Raw genomic sequence first — 22467 nt, 5'->3', positions numbered from 1 at the left:
ACGTTGCCTTGTAACTGAACACATCCACACTATCTCTCAAGGGACTCCAATTCCCTCGTTGGATCTAGACATAAATAGAAACCAACTGTTATACATGTCAAATACATGTTCATGAATCTAGCATATATCCACATAATGTTAGACAAAATCAAGGTTAAGAAGACTTCTTGTATTCATGCAAAACACTCATTCATTTGGAGTTGCGGTTTCCAAACATAGCCAAAGGAATTCTCACCCAATTCCTTTCTTTTAACTTTTACCTTGTTGTAATTAAGTCTTATTAATTGTTATCACATCACCCAACTATTAGCTATATAGACAAATCAATTATTACCTTGTCATGCTAATACCAAGCATGTTTCCCTGCAATTGTTTACACATGTCAGTCACATGTTCCAAAGGTCAAGACATCGTGTTTATTAATTTAAAATCAACTTTTACCAAGACTAACATCCATGACATAATCAACTCACAATCATTAGTCACAATACTACAACTAGCACCCACTTGCACTCAAGTACATATCAGTTGTCTCAACACATATTGTGTTAGTACAACCGTCTTAAACAAGATCATTCTTTCATGCAATCTTATAGACATATACTCATATCATGCAATTAATCAAACATTGAAACAACTTGTAAACATAACATGTTAGATAAACCAAATAGACGACATAATCAAACTCATACCTCAATGTATCTCAAGGGAGGATATCACATCTGCACAAGTCAGTCCATATTAGTACGACACAATATCACAAATATATCAACTCATCCTTGAATATCATAACCATAACTATCTACATAGGCCAATCCAGATTAGCACGAGACATAATAACATCAAGACCTCAACTGCAATGACCATAATCATCATGCATATAACAACAAGTTACTACCATGCATAACTAACCGACACACATGCATATGACCGTATTGATTAACTAACATCTATCATGCATGTAACCACAACAACAATAGAATGACATGCACGTATATAACCATAGTGCATATAAAAACCATTAACCAACATGCCTGCATGCCCAACATACAAACTTGTATGACGATATGCTCTTACCCCCGAGGTCCAGTGTTGCAACCTCGCTTTGATAATCTACTTCTCCTACTCTATCTCAGCCAACATATTAGCATCATAACATACCAAGAGCATCATGATGACATAAAAAAAATACAATGACCTCATGCATGACAAACTTAACCATGACAATGCATGCATAACACACATGCATCTAGTTAGATGGGCTGAATGGGCTAGCCATAACCATATCCAGTCCAAGTGTTTGAACCATGCTTCTATACCAATTTGTAACCACCCCTCCCACAATTACCCACTTTCACCGACTTGTCGGGGTAAACGTGAGCTGAGGGCTACTATGACATGACTCAACCTCCTAAGTATAATTAAGGAAGTGGAGTCGACAACCTAAAACTTTATTGGTTTTCCTCAGGAGTTACAAGACCCCTAAGAGACAAAAAACTACTCTAGGAGCCAAAACACTGAGTTAACTTGTTTTTTGAGTGATCTGGACTCCTAGTTTCTTGCATAACAAGTGAAGACAATGACTGTAAGCCTCCAGTCGCATGGATAACTCTGCCTCCCAACAACTGTAGTATAGATTTCTCAGTTCTGATCACGTGACCCTAGAATTTGAGCCACTTTTTCAAGGCTAGTATCTAGAACTCTACCCATAAATGGATAGCAATTTTCGACTTAGTCACCGGAGAATCCACAGTAAGAACCATTTTCTGCCAACGTTTCAAATCCCAACCGGGATCCATCATCAGGACAACTTGAATGCTTGATAGAAGAAGAGCTTATTCTAGGGTTAAATAGTAATGAGGAGAGAAAAGATGAATGTCGGCTCTCAATTTTTGATGAGAAGTCGGCTGTCTCTGATTAATTTAATTAATTTTTTTATTAATTAGTATTATAATAATTAAAGATAATTAGAATTAATGATATTAAATTGATCAAAGTTAATGTTTTTTTTTGTTTCTCAGAAAATTGAATTAATATTTAATATTTGATCAATAATATTTATTAATATTGATATTAATTGAAATTATTATTATTATTTATCCTAAATTAATATAATAATTAGTAGTAATAATTATAATCATCATAATTAAAAAATTTAAATCTAGGAATATTGTGTTAATTTTTATATTTATTATAATATATGTTTGGTACAATTTTATTTATTTATTTATTAAATTTTAGAATAGGTTTTAGCTTAGTAAGGAAATTAATAAATAATTGCTAATTGAAAATATTATTGTTATTAATAATTATTATTTATTAATCTAATAGTTAATAATAAAAATTAGAATTAATAATATTAAAAAATGAACATGATTAGAATTGATTAAATTAATTCAAGAATATTGTATTTATAATAAAATTGAAACTACTAATCCTAGCAAATTGCATTTAGAATTTAATAATTAAAATTTATTTAATTATATATAATAAATATGTTAGTACTGATATTTATATTTTAATTTAGAATAATTATCAAAATACTTTTGATAATTTGTGAATAATATTAAAATTGGTTAAACTTATTATTTCAAAGAGTAAAAAATATAATAATAATTATTATTGTTATGTTAAAATACAAATTTTAATATTTAAGAAACGAAGTAATTAATGTAAAACTTTCAAAATGATGAATGACACCAGGACAAAGCCATTAATGTAAAACTTAGTTAAGAACTTGACCTAACCAGGCCTAACCATGATAAACTTTTCGTCAAACACATTGTGAACATGAAATCTACAGTCATAAATGCATATATGAACATAAGGGTCGTATACTTATCTAAGAATCGTCAAAAAGGTCTAATGCCCTCTCACAATAGTTGCAATAACATCTATTAGGTCATAGATTCAATAACCATTCATTTACCAATCAAACATGGTATGAGCCATAACTAGAATCTGTCATAAAACCATGTTTATAACCAACATATAACCAGAATAATAACAATGATAGAACTACCATCAAAGCCACATAATAGCAAGTACATTTACTCATAAAATACAAGAGGAAAAGAGCTCTTATTAACATATGTAAAATCCGACCAAGTCAGGGACTTCCACATACCACCTGACCATAGATTGGGTTGAACCAAATCTTTCTTTCCACCAATCACCCCTGTGTCATATTCCAAGCATGAATGTGGGACTCAAGACAAAAACAACCAGGGCTTCCTCTGGATTTACCGCAATCCTGCCAAAACCAGTTAAAGGATTCTTAGGCTCGAAACAAGCACCTACACAACCGGGTTTTATCGCAATACCGCCATTATTGGTTAAGGGATTCCTAAGCCTATACAAAAACATACACTACCAAGCTTTATCACAATCCCACCAAAACCAGTCAAGGGATCACTAGGCCATAAACAAGCTTGGATACCTCCAAATTTCTTCACTAATACCTTCAGGAATTTGCCTGTCTCCACCCTCAGGAATTATTGCAATCCTGCCATTACCGGTCAAGGGATTCTTAGGCCCTTGGGAATTTTCCTGAGACCACCTCACCCGGTTCCAAAACCATCTGACAATCCAAAATTCAAGAAATGAAAGAACCCCATCACACCATGGCTATTCGAAAATGGCAAGGCAAGGTTGAAACCACTGTCACACCTGGAAAAACCCATGCCAATGACAACAAGAGAACCAAATACACACATGCATGTACCATGCATGCCAAAACTAGCAAGGAAATCATACATGCAACTCGATACCTGCAAAGTAATCCCACTGTAGCCGTTTGATCCAACTCTTCCTTGTTTGATCTTTGCTTTCCTTTGCCTTCTTGTCCTTCCTTTGCCTTCCTTACTCCAATGCTAGAGTGCTCCAAGAATGTTCTAAGTGTGCAAGAGTATGAGAGAGAGAGCTCCAAAAATGAACTGATCCTCAAAAGCCTTTTTATCATTGAGGCCTTTATTTTCTTCATTTCCTTCATTTTTCCTCTCATGCAAACATGTGACCTTTCACCTCCCTTTTCTCATATTTTCCTTTATTTTCATAAATTAAATACCAATTAATGCTTCTTTTCCAATTTCCATAGCCATAATAAACCGAAATGAACACCCACTAGGATATATTTCCTACCATTAAACTTGGAATACATGTCCCATGACCTTGGTCTTATTTTTACCTTCATTAACTTTATTACATGAACTTTTAACCCGGGGTTGTTACAAATGTCCACTATGCAATCCCATCGTCATTGTGGCATTTGCCCAATGGGCCAAATAAATTATCATTGTTATAATGTAACTATGATACCAACCAATTTTAAAAAAATCTACTTGGCCTCAATGCATCGTAGCAATGTCTCGTCGTGAGTAGAAGGGAAACCAAACCATTAACAAATATCATATTTCTTGGCATAATCCATGACATCCATAAAGAGTGTCAAACTCCATAGTCTAGCACAAAGCACCTTTCTAATGGTAGATTTCTCATTGTAATGATCCTTCTTCTCATTATGCTATTTCGAAAGGACAACCTATTGTTCATGATCCATACCACAACAACATAATTTATCCCCAACAAACTTCTAAAGGTGTTTTATGATTAGTTGGTAGTTTACAAATCCAACAATCAACTACCTATGTTATATCTCTTCATACTACTCTAATGTAGTTCATGAAGCAAGGAAATTCATAATGTCAATGAATAAGTCTAGAATTGTAACATCCCTAGTTTTGACCCCTAGAATAACAATATACATGTGTACATGATGAATGGCTTATGAGTTATATGACATGAGATGCAAATATTATACATTGAATGATAATAATAAAAATACATCATAGGTTGTAAACAGAGAAAGACAAAAAACACAAGGGGCGATGATTCCATGACAGAGGAAAGAAAGGGGTCTCAAGGGGTCAAAGAAAGATAATATTTTTTTATTGTGATCCTAAGTCCTTAAACCTTAGCTTTATCAAACTTTTCTTCATGTTATCGTAAGCCCTATCACCCTTGGGATTAGTTGCCAAGAGAGATACACAGGCTTCTCAGGAAGACACGTGGTGTATTATTAGCATGCAAATATATTCCCTAGTTTTGGCCATGAAAAGAATTGTCGGATGATCTTTTTTCCTCTAGGGAATCGCTCTCAAAGCCCAAGTCTTTATAGTAATGTTGTATTAGAAATTGTGGGAAATGATTGACATTAACCATGTGGAAAAATGATGATCCTGGGTGAGAGAAACTGTTTTCATTAAGAAAACTGAGTATAGCCGAGAATACCTACAATCCCTAGCAGAGAGATTTCTTGGTCGATTTGTGACAGAGTCATGGAGGGAAGTGGAATAGCTCAAGCAATTGCTTGAAAAATGACAGTATCCCTTTCCTTGGGTTGTGCAAGTTGATGGGGAAAGAGAGTTAGAGGATTGAGATAGTTGTAAGATCCAACCAATTATAAAATTACGGGAAATTGGGTTGCATGAAACGATTGGAGCCAACCATAATCATTTTTGTCCTCATGGACTCTTAGCCTCGACTTGGGAGTGGCCATGTTGCAAAAAATATTGGAGACAACAATAAGCTTATGGTTGGTTGTAATGTCCTTCGTATGTAACCAATAAATGGTTAATTTCTATAAATGTAAATGGTATGATTTATTTGTGATTATGTTGAATTCACATACTCCTTGAGCCTTATCATAACAAACCAAAGATGTCCCCTTGCGGGATTTGAAATTAGGTGGAAGGGATAACATCCCATTGTAACCACTTCGTTGTCCCATGAGGAGACAAAGTAAGACCATTATTTAACTACACAAGCCAACAAATGAGAAAAGACAACTAACATAAACAAGTGAAAGGAGGCACACAAAGAAAACAAACTCCACAACACCTCAAGCTCCTCTCAAAGGTGAGGATGCTAATCAAATGGGAAGCCTCAAAATGTAAAATAGAATTGAAAGTATTTTAGTTGTATTCATGATCAATTTAACATGGTAAAAGTTAATAAAATAACATTTAACTTCATTCCATATTTTATAAATGACACAATAATGAAGTAAGCAGATAGTCCAGAATCACAACTTAATAATATAATCCTATTACTTATATAATAATTAATAATTAATAAATATTATATTATATTGATCTTTATCACTTATTTCATATATTACAAGATTATTTCACAAATATTAAATTGTTTTATTATTATTATTAATTTTCTCTTTTGAGGGTGTTTTGTTAAATTCCTCTTTGTAGGAAAATTGTTGGTTTAAAATTTGGTGAAAGTCTTTCTCTGTCACAATTTAATATAACCCCTCATAACGGTAATTCTAATACCTTAAATCTCCTAAATACCTTAGATCACACTTTCTTAACCAAAAACTAACCTCACACTAATCTCAAATAATTTCTTAACCAAAAACTAATCATACAGATCATAAACAAATTAATCTCACAAAAAATTTCTTAACCAAAAACTAATCTCAACATCATAAGCAAATTAGCAAACCAATAATCTTACTTTGATTTTGGTTAATATTTGGACATGAAAAGACTTACTTTTTCATCTATACTCATGATTTACAGTGATAACGGTTTAATGAATAATCTGTCTTTCACGTTTCGTCATCCTAAAAAAGGAATCGAGATCAACTTCGGTACATCCAAAGCTACCATGTGAATGATGCAATTTTATCATATGGGCAATCGCAACTCATATGCACAAATTTGATAACTCCTACAACTAATTGTAACACTGCTAGAAGGATTCTTAGAGAGTTCAGGTGTGGGCCAAAGGCCGGGTTGGTCCATAACACATAGCTTAACAGATGATGGATTTGCTCTGCAGATCCAGTATTGTCTTATCTCTACAAATATGGAGATTCTCTAAGCTACACCCACCCTTCAAACGGAGGGGGAGTTCTTCCTCTCTGTGCACATATTGCTGTGCTGATATTGAACACAACAGAAAGAAGCAACTGGTCTTCATGGGGTCACCTACTGTATGCATTATGCCATTTTACTTAAACACAGTCGTTTATTTACGTATTTGGGACCAGTTATTTTATTATTTATATGTTTAATGCAGGTGGCTGCCGATATGCTGCATGAACTGGTGGATGCATCTCGTGCAGATGGCTCTATCTTTGAGGTATTCTTGAAAATAAATGAGATTGCCCATTTGAGTTAAATATCCCTTTTAATGCCTATTGATATGGTATAAACAGAGATACACATGTTTCCATATAGGCATTGACGCCCCCAAAAAGTAAAGCAAACAATTAATTTGAAATCAACTGGACACAAGACTTTTAGCTCCAGATTTTTGTCCAGTTAGTTTATGTATAGTTTTAAGTGGACTCAAATGGTTTGAGCTATGGAATTAGAGAAATTACAGCTCCCTGAGGTTAGGAAGGAATGTTTTTGCCCACATTTCGTTTCACCTAAAAATCTGGAGTATGCACAGGTAATATTGAATATGCAATTGCTGTCTAACTAAAATACCTTAGGAGGATTAGCTGTCTGAAGTGAACTGCATTTCCCATAAGAGTACAGAACTGTTCAAGAGGCAATCCTTCGTGAATAACCTTAGCAAGTGCAAGAGATGTATACGTACATACATCTTTTGTACATAACTAAAAGAGACGTGTATCTGCAGAAAATGGTTCACCTATATGCGAAACCATTCAACCAAAGTATGTGTGAAGATTCGTTCATTCAGAGGACATGGCTCGGTCCCCATAAAACCAAGACTCAAGACATTCAAGTTCCCCGATCAAGTCTTGTTGATAAATATTAAAATCAGTGTTTTAAAAGTCGGCCGAACGGGGACCGGAACTGGCCAGTTCGGTTAGTTTAACTTTAAAACCCCTGAACTGCTGTTGAGTCTATTCCGTACCGAACCGGCTGGTTCAATTGGTTCTATAATGATCTGGTTTGGGCGTGACCGTGTCAAGGAACCTCCTTTAAAAAAAAAAAAACCTAGAACTTCCTTGCTTTGACCTCCTAAACCCTAAAATACTGTTATATAAGGAATCTCCTCCCAATTTGCCTGACACCTCTCTCATTGAGCATCAGCAAGCTTTTGTAGTTTGTGAAGCTGCATTCAATAGTTGTTGTTCAGAGTGAGCTTGGAGCTTGTTAGGCATCCTTTGTGGGCAGTTTGTGGTGGATTTGGCATCCAAATCAAGAGGCTACATCCCATCTAAAAGCTTGGAGAAGTTTTTGACCAAATCCTTGTGCCCATTCATACTTAAGTTAAATCTGCCCATATCTTTTACTTACGAAAATTGCAGATGTCAAATATTTTTGTTTGGATGCAAATAAATTAAGATAGGGTTTTCATTTATTGCATTTGCAGATTTGTTTGCATTTACCATGGCCCTTGGGACCAAAGACCCTACATGGATCCATGTTGATATTGTTGACAAAGAGATTTATTGCAAATATTGAAAGAAACACATAAAAGTTAGGGGGGGCATTCATAGGCTAAAAAAACGCTTGACTGGTCAAAGAGGTCAAGTTGTCCCATGTGATTCCAAAGACATTAGAGTGGAAATGCAAAACCTTCTTGACAAATGTAAAGAAGACAAGGCTAGGAAGAAAGAAATAGAGGATGAAATGGGGATAAGGAGATAGATTGGATCTCAAACAAACCCTAGTGTTTAGGGCTGTTGCTCTAACTCTTCTGTCACTATTAAGAATCCCTTTCAGTATGTTCCTCCCATTCATGAAAACCGTCTCAATGTTACAAACTTAGTGCCTTAAAAGAGGCACGCAAGGGTTTTTTGTCTCCCTACTCCAGGGTCCACTCCTGCCAATGCCGTTCAACCCACCTTAGGAAACCATTGGAACAAGCAAAGACAAAGAATCTACATTCTAATATACTGCTAGATGGTGGTATCATGTAGATACCCCGTTCAATGCTCCCTGCTCACCTTATTACCAGCATATGTCAGATTCCATTGTTGATGTTGGTAAGGGCTCTAAAGGCCCTAATATGTATGACCCAGGGGGATCTCATTTGTAGAAACAAGTTGGGTCCATAAAGGAATATTTGAAGAGTTTTAACGAGTCATGGACCAAAATGGGATGTATTGTGCTGTTGAATGGATAGACTGATGGAAGAACCATACCATAATAAATTTCTTTCTATTTTGCTCAAAAGGAAATTAGCGTATGTCTGTGATAGGGTGAAAGATGAAACTTGTTATTTTAGCTTTTGGATGAGATTGTTGTGGAGTTATGGCCGATATTGTTTGGAATTTGGATCATCAAAGATAAATTCTTTAACTATGTTCTTGTTGGTAATATGTCAAAGAGTAAATACAAAACCATATTCTAGACCCCATGTGCCACATGTTGCATAGACCTCATGCTTGATATAGGCAAAGGGGATTGGGTCAGGAATACAGATAATGCCAAGAGCATTATAATATATATCTACAATCACTCATGGGTATTGAACATAACAAGGAAAAACTACTGATGCTAGAATCATACTCAAGGGGATTGATTCACTTTAGAATCCTATTCCCAAGGATTTCATTTAGGGAGTTGCCTTAGGAGCTTGCTCTTGAAACAATTCCATTATGGGAGTAGCCTTGGGACTTAGCTCCCAACCTTTAAAAATCATTCCCTAGAATTTTTGTGAGCTCCACTAGGGACCTCACTCCACTAGAGACCTCACTCCACCATCACTCCCTGCCTCACTCCTAGTCGCTCCCATACTGCTCATTAATTGCTCCTTACCTTGCCCCAAGATCACTCTCGGATTTTTCCTCAAATGCTTCTGTTCGCTCTTAGGTGCTCCCATAAAATGAAAAAAAGAGGCAAATTTTTATTTATCTGAAGGTATTGTAGGGCCATTGGGAAGGTCCCAATATCCATTTGAGGTAGGGGAAAAATACTTGGGAGTATTAGATCCCTTTTTCCTCATCTTTCTCACCCCATTTGATCATTTCATGCATCTAGGACTAGGGTTTTGAGAGAGAATCTCATTGGTTTTTGAGGAAATAATATTGGTGAGAGCTTGGAAGAGATCAAAAGATGCTAGTCACATAATATATTCCATTTTGTTAATAGTTATAGAGTTGAAGAGGTGAGCTCAAACCCCATTTGTCGTAAAGTTTTTTTATTTGTGTTCTTTGTTTATGGATGCATCATATGCTCTTTTCTCCTACTCCTTATATTCCTTCTCTCTCTTGTTCTATTGTAGGTTTGTCTTCCAAGACTTGAAGAAATATGGTGTATGCTTCAATTTTGATTCTCATGATGTTTGTGGAGAATAGGCATGATAGGGTCCATAATGAAGAAGAGGAGGATTTTCATAGTGATCCAATCTTGGAAGATGAGGGAGGGGATGAAGGAAATAAAGGTGAAAGTGAGGGTGAAGAGAAAAACAAATTTGACTTAACACCCTTATGGAAGTGTGCGACAATAGTTTATGGGGACAAAGGGGCTGGAACCACAAAATTTTTGTGCGAAAAATGGTCATAAAGGAAACCATACACCAATTCATATACTCTTGTTAAGAAGCATCTTTGTGGGATAAATGCTAGGTGACAAGCCTAAAGCTAGTGGAATTAAAGTTTGTCCCCTAATATTAAATGAGGAGAGAGCAAAATACATCAAGGAAGAAGAAGCAACAAAAAGAAAGAGTTGTAAAAAAAGTATCAAATTGATATCACATTGAGAATGTTTTGCCATTATAAATTCACCACATCTAGTTCCCTTATTGCTAGTAACGTTAGGTGTTTGCATGTGGATGGTGGAAGTAGAACAATGTTAAAATTGGCAACTAGGGCCAAACTCCATGTGGGTCATCTTATTAATGGAAGCTGATATTTTTCTTGGATCGGCAGAAGCCGGAACTGCTGGGAATAGCCAGAATTGCCGGAATTGCCAGGAACTGCCGGGAGAAGCCGGAACTGCGGGGAACTGTCGGAACTACCGGGAAAAGCCAAAACTGCCGGAACTGTCGGGAATAGCCGGAATTGTCGGAACTGCCGGGAATAACCGGAATTGTCGGAACTACCGGGAATAGCCGGAATTGCCGAAACTACCGGACTTGCCAGGAACTACTGGGAAAAGCTGGAACTGTCGGAACTGCTGGGAATAGCCGGAATTGCCGAAACTGCCGAGAATAGCCGAAATTGCCTGAACTGTCGGAACTGCCGAGAATAGCCGGAACTGCCGGGAACAGTCGGAACACCTGGGAAAGATGACGCAAAGGGCAGAAGCCGGAACTGCCGGAACAACCGGGAATAGCTGAAATTGCCGGAACTGTTGGAACTGTTGAGAATAGCTTAAATTGCCGAAACTGCCAGAACAGTGAGAGCATTTGCCTCCGAAGGAGAGCAACATGCAAGGGACAACTAACTAACATTGGGACAATTGTATGGTACTTAGCAGCAAATACACCAAGCATGCAATGTTACAAGTAGCATGCAAGGGACAGCTAGCATGCAAAGAACAACAAGCATGCTAGGGACAACAAGTAAGCTAGGGACAACAAGCAAGCAAGATGCAACCAACGCATAGGTCAGTATGGCAACATTGTGCAACAATGGCACATAATGCAGTGCAATGATGGGTACAATCATGATTAATGAAGCATGATGAGATGCAGCATAATGATGATGGGTGCAACATGGTGCAACATGGTGAGGTGCAGCATGATGACGAAATGCAGCACACCGATAGATTAAGGAGTCACCTTGGAGAATCAATTGAAGTAGCATGTCTTCAACTGATCTCATGTATCATCTTCTTAGAGATGATCTCTGCTCTTATCTAGATAAATCAAAGTGTTGACTTTTGTTGTAAATGTACTATCTCTTTCTCTCTCTCTACTGAACTATTGAAGAACATATAAGAAGAATTGATCAAGGGTTTCCCCACATTGGGGTTTGTCCTTGGTTAGCGCCACATCTTGTGTCCTCTTGTCTTGGCTTGTCTTCTGCGATTTATGTTTATGTTCTATCTGTAGTTTACTTTAATGCTGATGTGATTGCTAATTTGGAAAAGATATTGAGCTAACTGTGAAAATTGAAATAAATTGCTCTAAGCATAGAACATACCTAAAATTAACATGGTATCAGAGCTGAGGTGAAGATAATGCCCAAGCAAGAGTGAAAGAGCAATCACCGAAGACAATTGGGAAAGGACAAAAGGATCAGTGGATTCCTCATCCCTCTTCAAATTCACCGAGGGTGAAGTCGAAGCAGAGAATATTATCAGAATGGCGCAGCGGAAGTTTCTGATGGCCTACCTAAAGATCACTTCATTGGGAAGTCCGGATCTAAGGTTGGAAGGAAAGGCAGATACCTTGGTTGCAATAAGTTCGGCCATTATGCGAAGGAGTGTCCGAATGGCAGAGACACATCTCTTGATGAAGATAACAATCATTCCAGGGACATCTTCAATGATCAAAGGAATGACAGGTAATGCAGGTCATCAAGGAAATGGCCGACTCTTAAAAAAAAGCAAGAATCAAATGTTGTTTTTGATAAGATAAAGAAGCGTTATCTTGTATTGGCCCTCTTTGGGAATCTGGCTTATTGATTGTAGTGCTTCAAGGCACTTCATCGAATAGTAGGGTGCACTCTCTAATTTGGTAGAGATGGAAATAATCGTGGGATTATACTTGGAGCCGATGGCACCTATCCCAGAAAGGGTGTAGGAAATGTTACCCCTCAATTGAATGCAGGTAACTTGATTCATTTATAGAATCTCTTTTATGTACCTGATCGCAAGAAGAACCTGGTGTCCATTTCGGTAATGGAAGTCAAAGGTTACAGGGTGGCACTCATCGATGGAAAGGTACGTGTTTGAAAATAGAATTTTCAAAGATGTTTTTGAGTTCAGGGTTGTATCAAGTTGCAGGAAGTCCACTGGGGACCATGTCCATTGACACATAGCACCGAAGGTCTATGAGTTAGATGGTGACAGGGATGCCTGAATTCAAAAAGAGCATGAAAGTACATGTCTGAGATGTATCGAAGGAAAATCTTACAAGGGGACCATTCCCCTCATGTAGCAGGTCCACAGGTTTGGAACAACCCGAGGGGTTTGAGATTGATGATCAGGAATTTCACGTATGCAGGTGGAAGAAATCCCTCTATGGCTTGAAGCAAAACTCCCCGGGCGTAGTATGAGAGGATTGATAGCTGTCAAATGAAGCTGAGATTCACTAAGAGTGAAGCCGATCCAAACCATTGTTTGAAGGTTGTGGATGATAGACCTCTCATACCAGCACCTTATGAGGACGACCTATTTCTAACAGGTGCAGACCCTCTTATTTGCAGAAGTAGGAGGGAGTTGGATTCTGGATGTGGAATGGTAAACTGCAAGCCCGTGACTACCTCGAGGATCTTAACTTTTAGAAGTTATATGGTGATGATGCCAGACCAAATTTGGGAAATGCCTCTGAGTTCTATAAACTCATTTGCATTGATGTTCGTGGTGAACTTCCGTTCGGACATATGTTTTGCAGTTAGCATGGTGAGCTCATATCTGGTTGAGCCTCACTGGATTGGTGCTAAGAATCTTCTGAGATATCTTCGGGGCACAATCTCCCATGGATTGAGATACACTGTCGGAAATATGAAGCTGCATGATTATTTGAATGTCGACTGGGCAGGTAGTGTGGAGGATTACTAGAGCACTTCTCAGCGCTGGTTCTCTTTGGGTTCTGCTTCGATATCATGGATGAGCAGGAAGCAGAAGTCGATTGCTATAAGCACCTCTGAGACCGAATACATATCTATGAGTATGATCTCGTATGAAGCTGCCTAATTGTGGAAGCTCTTCAGTGAGCTATTTATACACATGATGAATACCATTGTGATTCTCTGTGACAATTAGAGGGGGGATTTGATTATTGAGGAATCCCGTATTCGATGATTGCTCCAGTAGATAGCACTGTTTTACAAACCGGCCGTTTCGAAACCGACTCGGCCGAGTCGAACCGTTTCAATAGCCTGAGGATTGACCCGGCCAAGTAACCGGTCCGGTTGACCGAGTCACACATGACTTGGCCGAGTCATGTGTGACTCGGTCAACCCGGCCGGGTCCGATATGACTCGGCCGAGTCACAAGGGGACGGCTGGGCAACGTAAAAACATAAAAAAAATTCATTTTTTTGGTATTTTTTCAAATGTTTAATGCAGTTTATGGATTCCAAAGTGTTATAGTAATTTGCTAAGTGTTACTGAGCAGTGTACAAAGGTACAGGAGTGATAATGTCAATTGAAAATTTCCCCCATCTATATGATCTGCGCCTCATTTAAAATGCAGCATGGAGGGCATGCATTCAAGGATGACTTTTGTTATAAAAACTATTGTATCGGAAGGAGGATATTCCTCATTGTTTTTAAAACTCCACCATTCAATTTTGAAGCATTATTGATGAGGCTATCTACCAAAAAACTATGCCCCATTAGATCATGGAAATACTTACATTTCCATAGCAATATGATTCCTTTTGGATTCTCAAAATATGCCGAGCAAGTTTGCCATCAGTCAGAGTAGTCACATTATTCATAAGTTTGATGACTAAAGAAGGATCCCTGATGACAATTATATTCTTGATGCAACTTGGGTCCAGGAGTTTTAGCCCTTTAATGCGAAGCTTCAACATGGTTACGTTATGTTATTCTTGATGTCCTTTCAAAGCTGAATTCTTGATCTTCATGTGGATCAAGGATGATTGTCTCAACAATTGTTACCATTGGGTTGCCCTTTAACTCTTTATGAAACGAAGAATATGATTGTGTGGTGATTATTGCAATTGTTTGAAGTCTACCTCCTTTCAAAGCTAGCTTTTTCGTCTTTGTGAGGGTTGTTGGAATGTTGAGATTCATCAAGTGGTTTACCCCATAAGGAGATCAACTATCCAATCTTTCTCTTGTTGATCTAGAAATAGGGTGTTATGGCCTTTAATTCCCCACACTTTGATGGTTTTCATCATTAATCCACATGCCTTTGCAGTTGTGATCCTTGGGTTATCAAGTTCTTGTTGAAAAATAGTTTTATTTCAAGACAACCACACTTTCCATCAACAAACTTTGGTAGTGCTTACCAATCTCTCTAAGAATTGGTTTGTTTGGGAATGTCCCGTTATATTTTCTATGCTAGCTTATTAACATATCCCTCCATGATTGGGGGAATAACCCCCTAGTCTTCCATCTATATTATAATGCTGTGTGTTTGGATTCTGGAAACATGAATGAAAATCTTTAAAATTATGTTTAAAATATTTAAAATTATGTTTTTTAATAAAAAAAAAAAATATTTAATGTATTTTTTACAACGACCGAGTCATTGAAATCGAGCCGGCCGAGTCATTACCGTTTCGGAGTCGGAGTCGGAGTCGATCCTCGGCCGAGTCGGAGTCGGAGTCGGAGTCTTAAAACATTGGTAGATAGACATCAGATACTGCCTTATCTGGGATATGGTAAGTCAATGAGCGAGGAGGCTCCATCGCATTGAGACTGATGTCCAGGTCGTAGACATTTTGTTAAAGCCCCGGGGAAAGGTCAAATCTGTGACTTTCCCGAACAACTTGGAGTCGTTGAGAGACCTTCTTATAAGGGTCCTGCATGTTGCATGCATTGAGCTCTGGGAGCTCTGGGGGGCTTGGGGTACTTACTGGAGCAACATACGACCACAGGGCGACTCACCCTCCCCTGGTGGTGCGCTATGTACAAGATGACAGGTTCAACCTTCCCTTGTGATACCCCATGGTGATTGTGGAACAGGATGATTAGTTCTCCTATGGAACAAGATGATTAGTTCTCCTATGGGCCAGGATGATTAGTTCTCCCGTGGCAATTGTGGAACAGGATGATTAGTTCTCTTGTGGGCTGGGATGATTAGTTCTCCTGTGGGCTGGGATGATTAGTTCTCCCGTGGCAACTGTGGAACAGGATGATTAGTTCTCCTATGGGCCGGGATGATTAGTTCTCCTGTGGCAACTGTGGAACAGGATGATTAGTTCTCCTGTGGGCCGGGATGATTAGTTCTCCCGTGGCAACTATGAAACAGGATGATTAGTTCTCCTGTGAGCCGGGATGATTAGTTCTCCTGTGGCGACTGTGGGGCAGGATGATTCATTCTCTTGTGGACAGGATGATTAGTTCTCCTGTCGAGGTATCCTACTCATGCAGTTTGGGACTCATGGGAAGTACCTCTCATTTGATCAATGAGCAGGGAAATGGGGTTAGGGACCATAGTAGTACTATCGATGGACGCATCGATGTATCTACCGTACTCCCTATGCTAGGATGACCTCCATTGATCTGGGATCAATGAAACTGATCTGGGATTAGTATGAGTGGTTTGAGACACTCTCTTGTGATATTGATCTGGGATCAATAAAATTGACTTTGGGCCAGTAAGAGTGATGTGACACACTCTCTTTAGATGAAATTGACTTCGGGTCAGTAGAGAATGGTATGAGACATTCTCGATCAATTCTTCTTCTTCATGGTTCAGCAAAGCAGAGCAGAGCAAAGCAGAGCTCAGCAGAGCAGAGCAGTGCAGGGCACTGATGGCAGAGATAGTACAGTCAGACATATGGATCAGCGGATGGAGTTCTCCCTAGTTGAGAGGGAGTGTTAAAATTGGCAACTAGGGCCAAACTCCATGTGGGTCATCTTATTAATGGAAGCTGATATTTTTCTTGGATCCCTCTCATCGAGAGGTGTAGGATTGATCTAAAGATCATCCGATTCCGATAAGTATTCATGGAGATATGAATTTATTTGTGTTATTGGACAATTCGTTAAGGTCGGCCAGCAACCAAATAAACCCCACTTGTGCTTAACGTTTTAGTATAAATAGAGGTGGCCTTCAAGTCATTTCAACACACTTGGGATCTCTTCCTCTCTACTTGTCTTTGGGTTTTAGTAGGAGGAGAGATCCTAGGGGATAATGCTGCCCTAATCCAGAGGGCAGAAGTTGGAACTGTCAGGAATAGCCGGAATTGCTGGGAACTGCCGGCACTGCCAGGAGAAGCCGGAACTACCGGAATTGCCGGAACTACTGAGAGAAGCCAGAACTGCCGGAACTATTGGGAATAGCCAATATTGCCGGAACTGCCGGGAATAGCCAATATTGCCGGAACTGCCGAGAATAGCCGAAATTGCCGGAACTACTGCGAATAACCAGAATTGCTGGAACTACCGAACCTGCTGGGAACTGCCGGAACTGCTGGGAAAAGTCGGAACTGCCAAAATTGCTGGGAATAGCCAGAATTGCTGGAACTATCTGAACTACCGGGATTGCCAGAACTGCCGGGATTGTCGGAACTGTTGGAACTGCCTAGAATCGCTGGAACTGCCGGGAATAGTAGGAATAGTTGGGAATAGTTGGAATAGCCGGAAAGATGATGCAGAGGGTAGAAGCTGGAACTGCCGAAACTGTCGAAATTGTCGGAACTGCCGGGAATAGCCGGAATTGCCGGAACTGCTGGGAACAACCGAAATTGCCAGAACAGTCAGATCATTTGTGTCCGAAGGAGAGCAGCATGCAAGGGACAACTAACTAACATTGGGACAATTGTATGGTACTTAGCAGCAAATACACCAAGCATGCAATGTTACAGCTAGTATGCAAGGGACAACTAGCATGCAAAGGACAACAAGCATGCTAGGGACAACAAGCAAGCTAGGGACAACAAGCAAGCAAGATGCAACCAACGCATAGGTCAGTATGGCAACATGGTGCAGTAATGGCACATAGTGCAGTACAGTGATGTATACAGTCATGATTAATGAAGCATGATGAGATGCAGCATAGTGATGATGGGTGCAACATGGTGCAGCACGGTGAGGTGCAACATGATCACGAAATGCAGCACATCGATAGGTTAAGGAGTCACCTTGGAGAATTAGTTGAAGCAGCATGTCTTCAACTGATCTCATGTATCATCTTCTTAGAGATGATCTCTGCTCTTATCTAGATAAGTCAAAGTGTTGACTTCTGTTTAAACGTACCATCTCTCTCTCTCTTTTTGTTGAACTATTGAAGAACATATAAGAAGAATTGATCAAGGGTTTCCCCACATTGGGGTTTGTCCCTGGCTAGCGCCACATTTTGTGTCCTCTTGTCTTGGCTTGTTTTCTGCGATTTATGTTTATGTTCTATCTGCAGTTTACCTTAATGCTGATGTGATTGCTAATCTGGAAAAGATATTGAGCTAACTATGAAAATTGAAATAAATTGCTCTAAGCATAGAACATACCTAAAATTAACAAACAAGGAAAGGTTTTGTTGATCTCGATAGTGCAATCAAAGTGGATGCAAAAGTGGTAAGGTTTCTCTATGCATTTGGTATACCTTGCAAGGTTCTTTGCTTCCCATATTGCATGCTATGGCCAAGATCATCTGTAATGCTCCAAAATTTCAAGAGCTTTGGGTACAAGAAAGCCTGATAAGGAAAAATCAAAGTCTAGAGAGCTTTAGGATGGTATATATATGAGTGGTTGGATAGTGGGGTTCTGCTGCATTTGATCGTTAGACAAATGTTAAAAGTCAACATTTGATAAATGTTTTTGGTGTGTTTCCTAGTGGTGGAATCTTCCTTGTAGTGCATGAATTTTCATTATTTAATGCATCTTCTCATAACATTGCAAACCTCCTATTGTAAAACATTAACGATATTCGACTATCTAATATGATTTAAGTAATTACAAATAATGCAACAACTTGTAAGGGAGCGGGAGAAATCATTGAGCAAGTACATCCTCACATTTTTTTGTTTGGTTGTTTGGTGCACATCTTGAATCTTTTGATACATGATATTCCTAAGCATAGAGAGTGTGATTCGATCAATGCCTCGTATAAGAAAGGGAAACCTATCATTGAATTCATCATAGGGCATACTGTTGTTCACTACATTTACCAAGTTCACTCTAACTTGTAGCTTCTTAAGCATGCGAGGCATAGATTTGATAGCTATTACCTCACCTATAGGTGTTACTGGCATGGGCTACTAAGGTGGAGAGTGATTTATGCGAGTAGTTAAGGTTACATAATACATTAGATTGAAAGTGCCGTTGCAATGCAACATATTGTTCTTGATCCTAATTTTTGGTCATTTGGTTAAACATGTTTTGTAGTTGACAAAGCTAGTTTATAACACGATTCAATTTGCAGATTCAGATCAACCAGTATTTGGGGTGGTGTATGGGCACATGGACAACATGGTAGGCCAAATTAAGACACTGTTGAGTCTAGAGATGTAAACTTGTATGACTATATTTGAAAAAATGGTTGGCAAAGATAAATATTCCATTCCATGTATTAGCATATGTCATTACGCCAAAGCATTATTTTACATCATAAGCATATGTCCTTATGCTTGGTGGCAAGGTGAAGAGAATATTGCACACGGATCCAAAGGTTTAGAGTGGTTACATGCAAGCATTAGACAAGCTTGTCCATGATGAAGAGAGTGTGATACCATAGAACAACAATTGAGCACGTACATAAGTGCCCATGGATTATTTGGTTATATCTATCTAGTTAGGGATTGAGAGAGGCAAACTTCTTTCTAGTGGTGGAACTTGTATGGTGGTTCTTCTCCACAGTTGTAGCATTTGGCGAAATGTGTACTTTCACAGCTTGTGAACACTTCCTTGGAGAGGTGTTGGAGCACCTATAGTTTCACACATAGTTTAAGAGATATAGGTTGGATGTAAATTGGGCAAAGAGATTATTTTATGTGTATTGCAACTTCTAGTTGTTGTCCTATTGTTGTGATAAGGAGGCAAAGATGGATAAATCATATAAGGTTTGGGACAACACTCTAGAGGAGGACAATTTGGAGGATAAAGCATTGGTTTTGTAGAACTTGGGGATTTCTCTTTTTGATGATGTTGATTGTGTGGAGATTGCCTCCCCACCTACTGCCATGTTCAATCAAATCGGGACTTCAAGCACAAGAACTTTATGCCCAACTTTATCTTCATAGTTACTTCCACATCCAAAACTACACGGGGCTTGTGGTGGTGCAAAGAGGAAGGAAAAATAGATAGTAGATTAGAACGATTTTTTTTTTTTTACTTATTTGTTTGTCATATTAGTGTTTTCAAATTTCTAACTTCAATTTCTAATTTCTATATTTGAAATTGGGTACATGGTCTATTTTATAAACATAACTCTTTGGTGATGATGACCTATTTGATTTCATAAATTCATAGTCTAATCTACTTTCTATTATTTGATTGTTGTTTCAATCTTTGTAAGTTTGCACTTTGTAATTTCATATGCAATGCATTTAGCCCAATGTGTTACCTCAAGTGGTTGAGTGTCGTGGATTGTAAATAAGAGGTCTTGGGGTCAAATCGCCAAGTTTCCTATCCATGATTTGTTAATCCTTGATGTCCTTGTTGAGTCAGGGACACTATAGTCCATGTCAAGATGTACCTTGGTCACCACCTATCAACAATGGCGAAATCTTTGTGGGTTTCCCATGCATGGTTACATGGGAAAAACCTTGCATTAGCAATATGGTTAATGTTATCACTGTGGTACTAAATGGCTCCATGATTAATCTAGTTTCTACTATGATGACTTTCCAACTTCATAGTAATGTAGACAAGTAACATAAATATGTATGTTTTCATCTTATCAACAACTAATTTAATATTCTTCATGTTTTTATGAACAGACATGCATTAAAATATACATAATATATTATATATAAAAAATATGAAGTGCCTTAGGTTTTTTGGGGAATGGTGCCCTCGATGCTCATGCTCCCCACATTTGCTCCCGCTGCTTCTTTGCTCTATGCTTTGACAATGTTAGGAAAAACACAAGGGCCAAGGAGCTTGCTAGGTTTGCTATCACAAATATGCAATGAACTTCCTCATGTTGCAATCTCTTCGTTCCTAGTTACAGAACTTGAAAAAGATGTTTGCAAGTGATGAATGGAATGCATCTAAGTGGAGTTGGAAACGTGATAGGAAAGTTTTCGAAAATTTATTTTGGAAAAAAGCAATAGGGGTTATGAAAATTTCCAAGTCCCTTGTTAAGGTGTTGTGGTTAGTGTATGGAGAAAGATTGGCCATGGGTTACATTCATGAGGCTATGGATCAGCTAAATAAGTAGATAAAGGTGGCATACGGGGATACAGTAGCAAAGCATGGGCCTATTGATAATAGATGGAACAATCAACACCATTGCCTTGTACATGCAACTAGGTATTTCTTGAAACCAAGGTATCATGATTCATTACAGAGATGACTTTGGAGAAGATCAAACTAGGGAGGTCAAAGATGGATTGTGTGAGTGCTTAGAGTGCAGGGTCTTTGATGAGCCCCAAATACCTTTGGTAAAACCCTAATGAAGATTGCGAAAGGTGTGAACCAACTAGGTAAGAAATTCCAAAGTTTTTTTAATTTCATTTGTTTAAATTCTTGAATTTATAGGCAAAGTCACAAACTAATATGTTGAATTAGCTAATTTTATCTTTAATTGTGATGATTTGATCATCGATTGCAACACATCGGTGGGACTCATTTGGTGGCCATTGTCCTCTTTTGCAAGAGTTTGCAATTCAGATCCTAAGTGAAACTTGAAATGCTTCTAAATGTGAGTGTAATTGGTTTGTCTTTCAACGAATTCACATGAAGAAGAGAAACCGTCTAGAATAAGAAGGATTGAATGATCTTGTCTTCTTGTGATGCAAACTTCAGCTAAGGCCCAACTAGTTGCTAAAAGACTTGATGTAGATCCCATTGCCGTGGTGATATTGATCCATCCTTGGAATGGGTAAACTCACTTGATAAAGATTGATGTTGACAACTTGGAGTGGATGGGTTTGGATGACGATCCACTAGTAGCACCAGGCATGGCAGGTATTAGCTGTGTTACTATTATTACTATAGATATCTTTGAGGAGTTTGTTGGGTCTGAGATAGAATATGATTTGTATTTCATGTTGAGGGTTCCATTTCTAGCAGTGGGGATGAGTTTGATGATTGATCATGTTGGTTGTTGATACGTAGTAGGCTATCAAACGCGGCAACTATTTTTGGGAATCTAGAGGCCATGTAGAGCCTCATTGTTTATGTATTTTGTTTCAAATATGTATTGCACTTGGTGCCATTTTTATATTCACCCTTAAATGTTTTTTCTTTTGATATCTAGCTGAATCGACAACGACGGTGGTATCGTACTCGCGTTACACGGGATCGAATCCCATCGGCTGCCACTATAACAGTTAGGAGGAACCACCCAGCCCGCAAGGAACGGCCCCTCAGGGTAAGACGAGACTTGAACCTGTGACCTGCACAGTGGCACGAACGACTTAGCAGACTGTTCGCTGACCACGAGACCAAACCCTTGCGGGCAATTCACCCTTAAATGTTACATACATGAGTATACTTTACATATTTGATCTCTACATTGACGTACATGATTATATATTTTGTATTAGTAGTTTTGT

At 38.4% G+C, this 22467-nt stretch overlaps 1 protein-coding gene across 7 annotated transcripts in view; it reads left to right on the top strand.

Annotated features, from left to right (window-relative positions):
- Positions 1–6573: 6573 nt before the first annotated feature.
- The window catches only part of PDE194 (formyltransferase), a 373820-nt gene continuing 357926 nt past the window's right edge, over positions 6574–22467 (top strand). For 5 of the 7 annotated variants that reach the window (XM_089448852.1, XM_089448848.1, XM_089448849.1 and 2 more), the window contains exons 1-2: positions 6671–7009; positions 7096–7158. In XM_089448852.1, coding sequence (XP_089304978.1) covers positions 6836–7009; positions 7096–7158 — 237 coding nt within the window. In that variant the 5' untranslated portion in view covers positions 6671–6835. Of the gene's footprint in view, positions 7010–7095; positions 7159–22467 lie in introns of all 7 variants that reach the window. The other 2 variants (XM_089448850.1, XM_089448851.1) reach the window with 2 other exon arrangements.

This window comes from Pinus tabuliformis, chromosome X, assembly GCF_031772625.1.
Source record: "Pinus tabuliformis cultivar Carrire ecotype Pingquan chromosome X, CPIR1, whole genome shotgun sequence".
Classification (NCBI taxonomy): domain Eukaryota; kingdom Viridiplantae; phylum Streptophyta; class Pinopsida; order Pinales; family Pinaceae; genus Pinus; species Pinus tabuliformis.
This window is presented reverse-complemented; position numbering and strand designations above follow the sequence as displayed.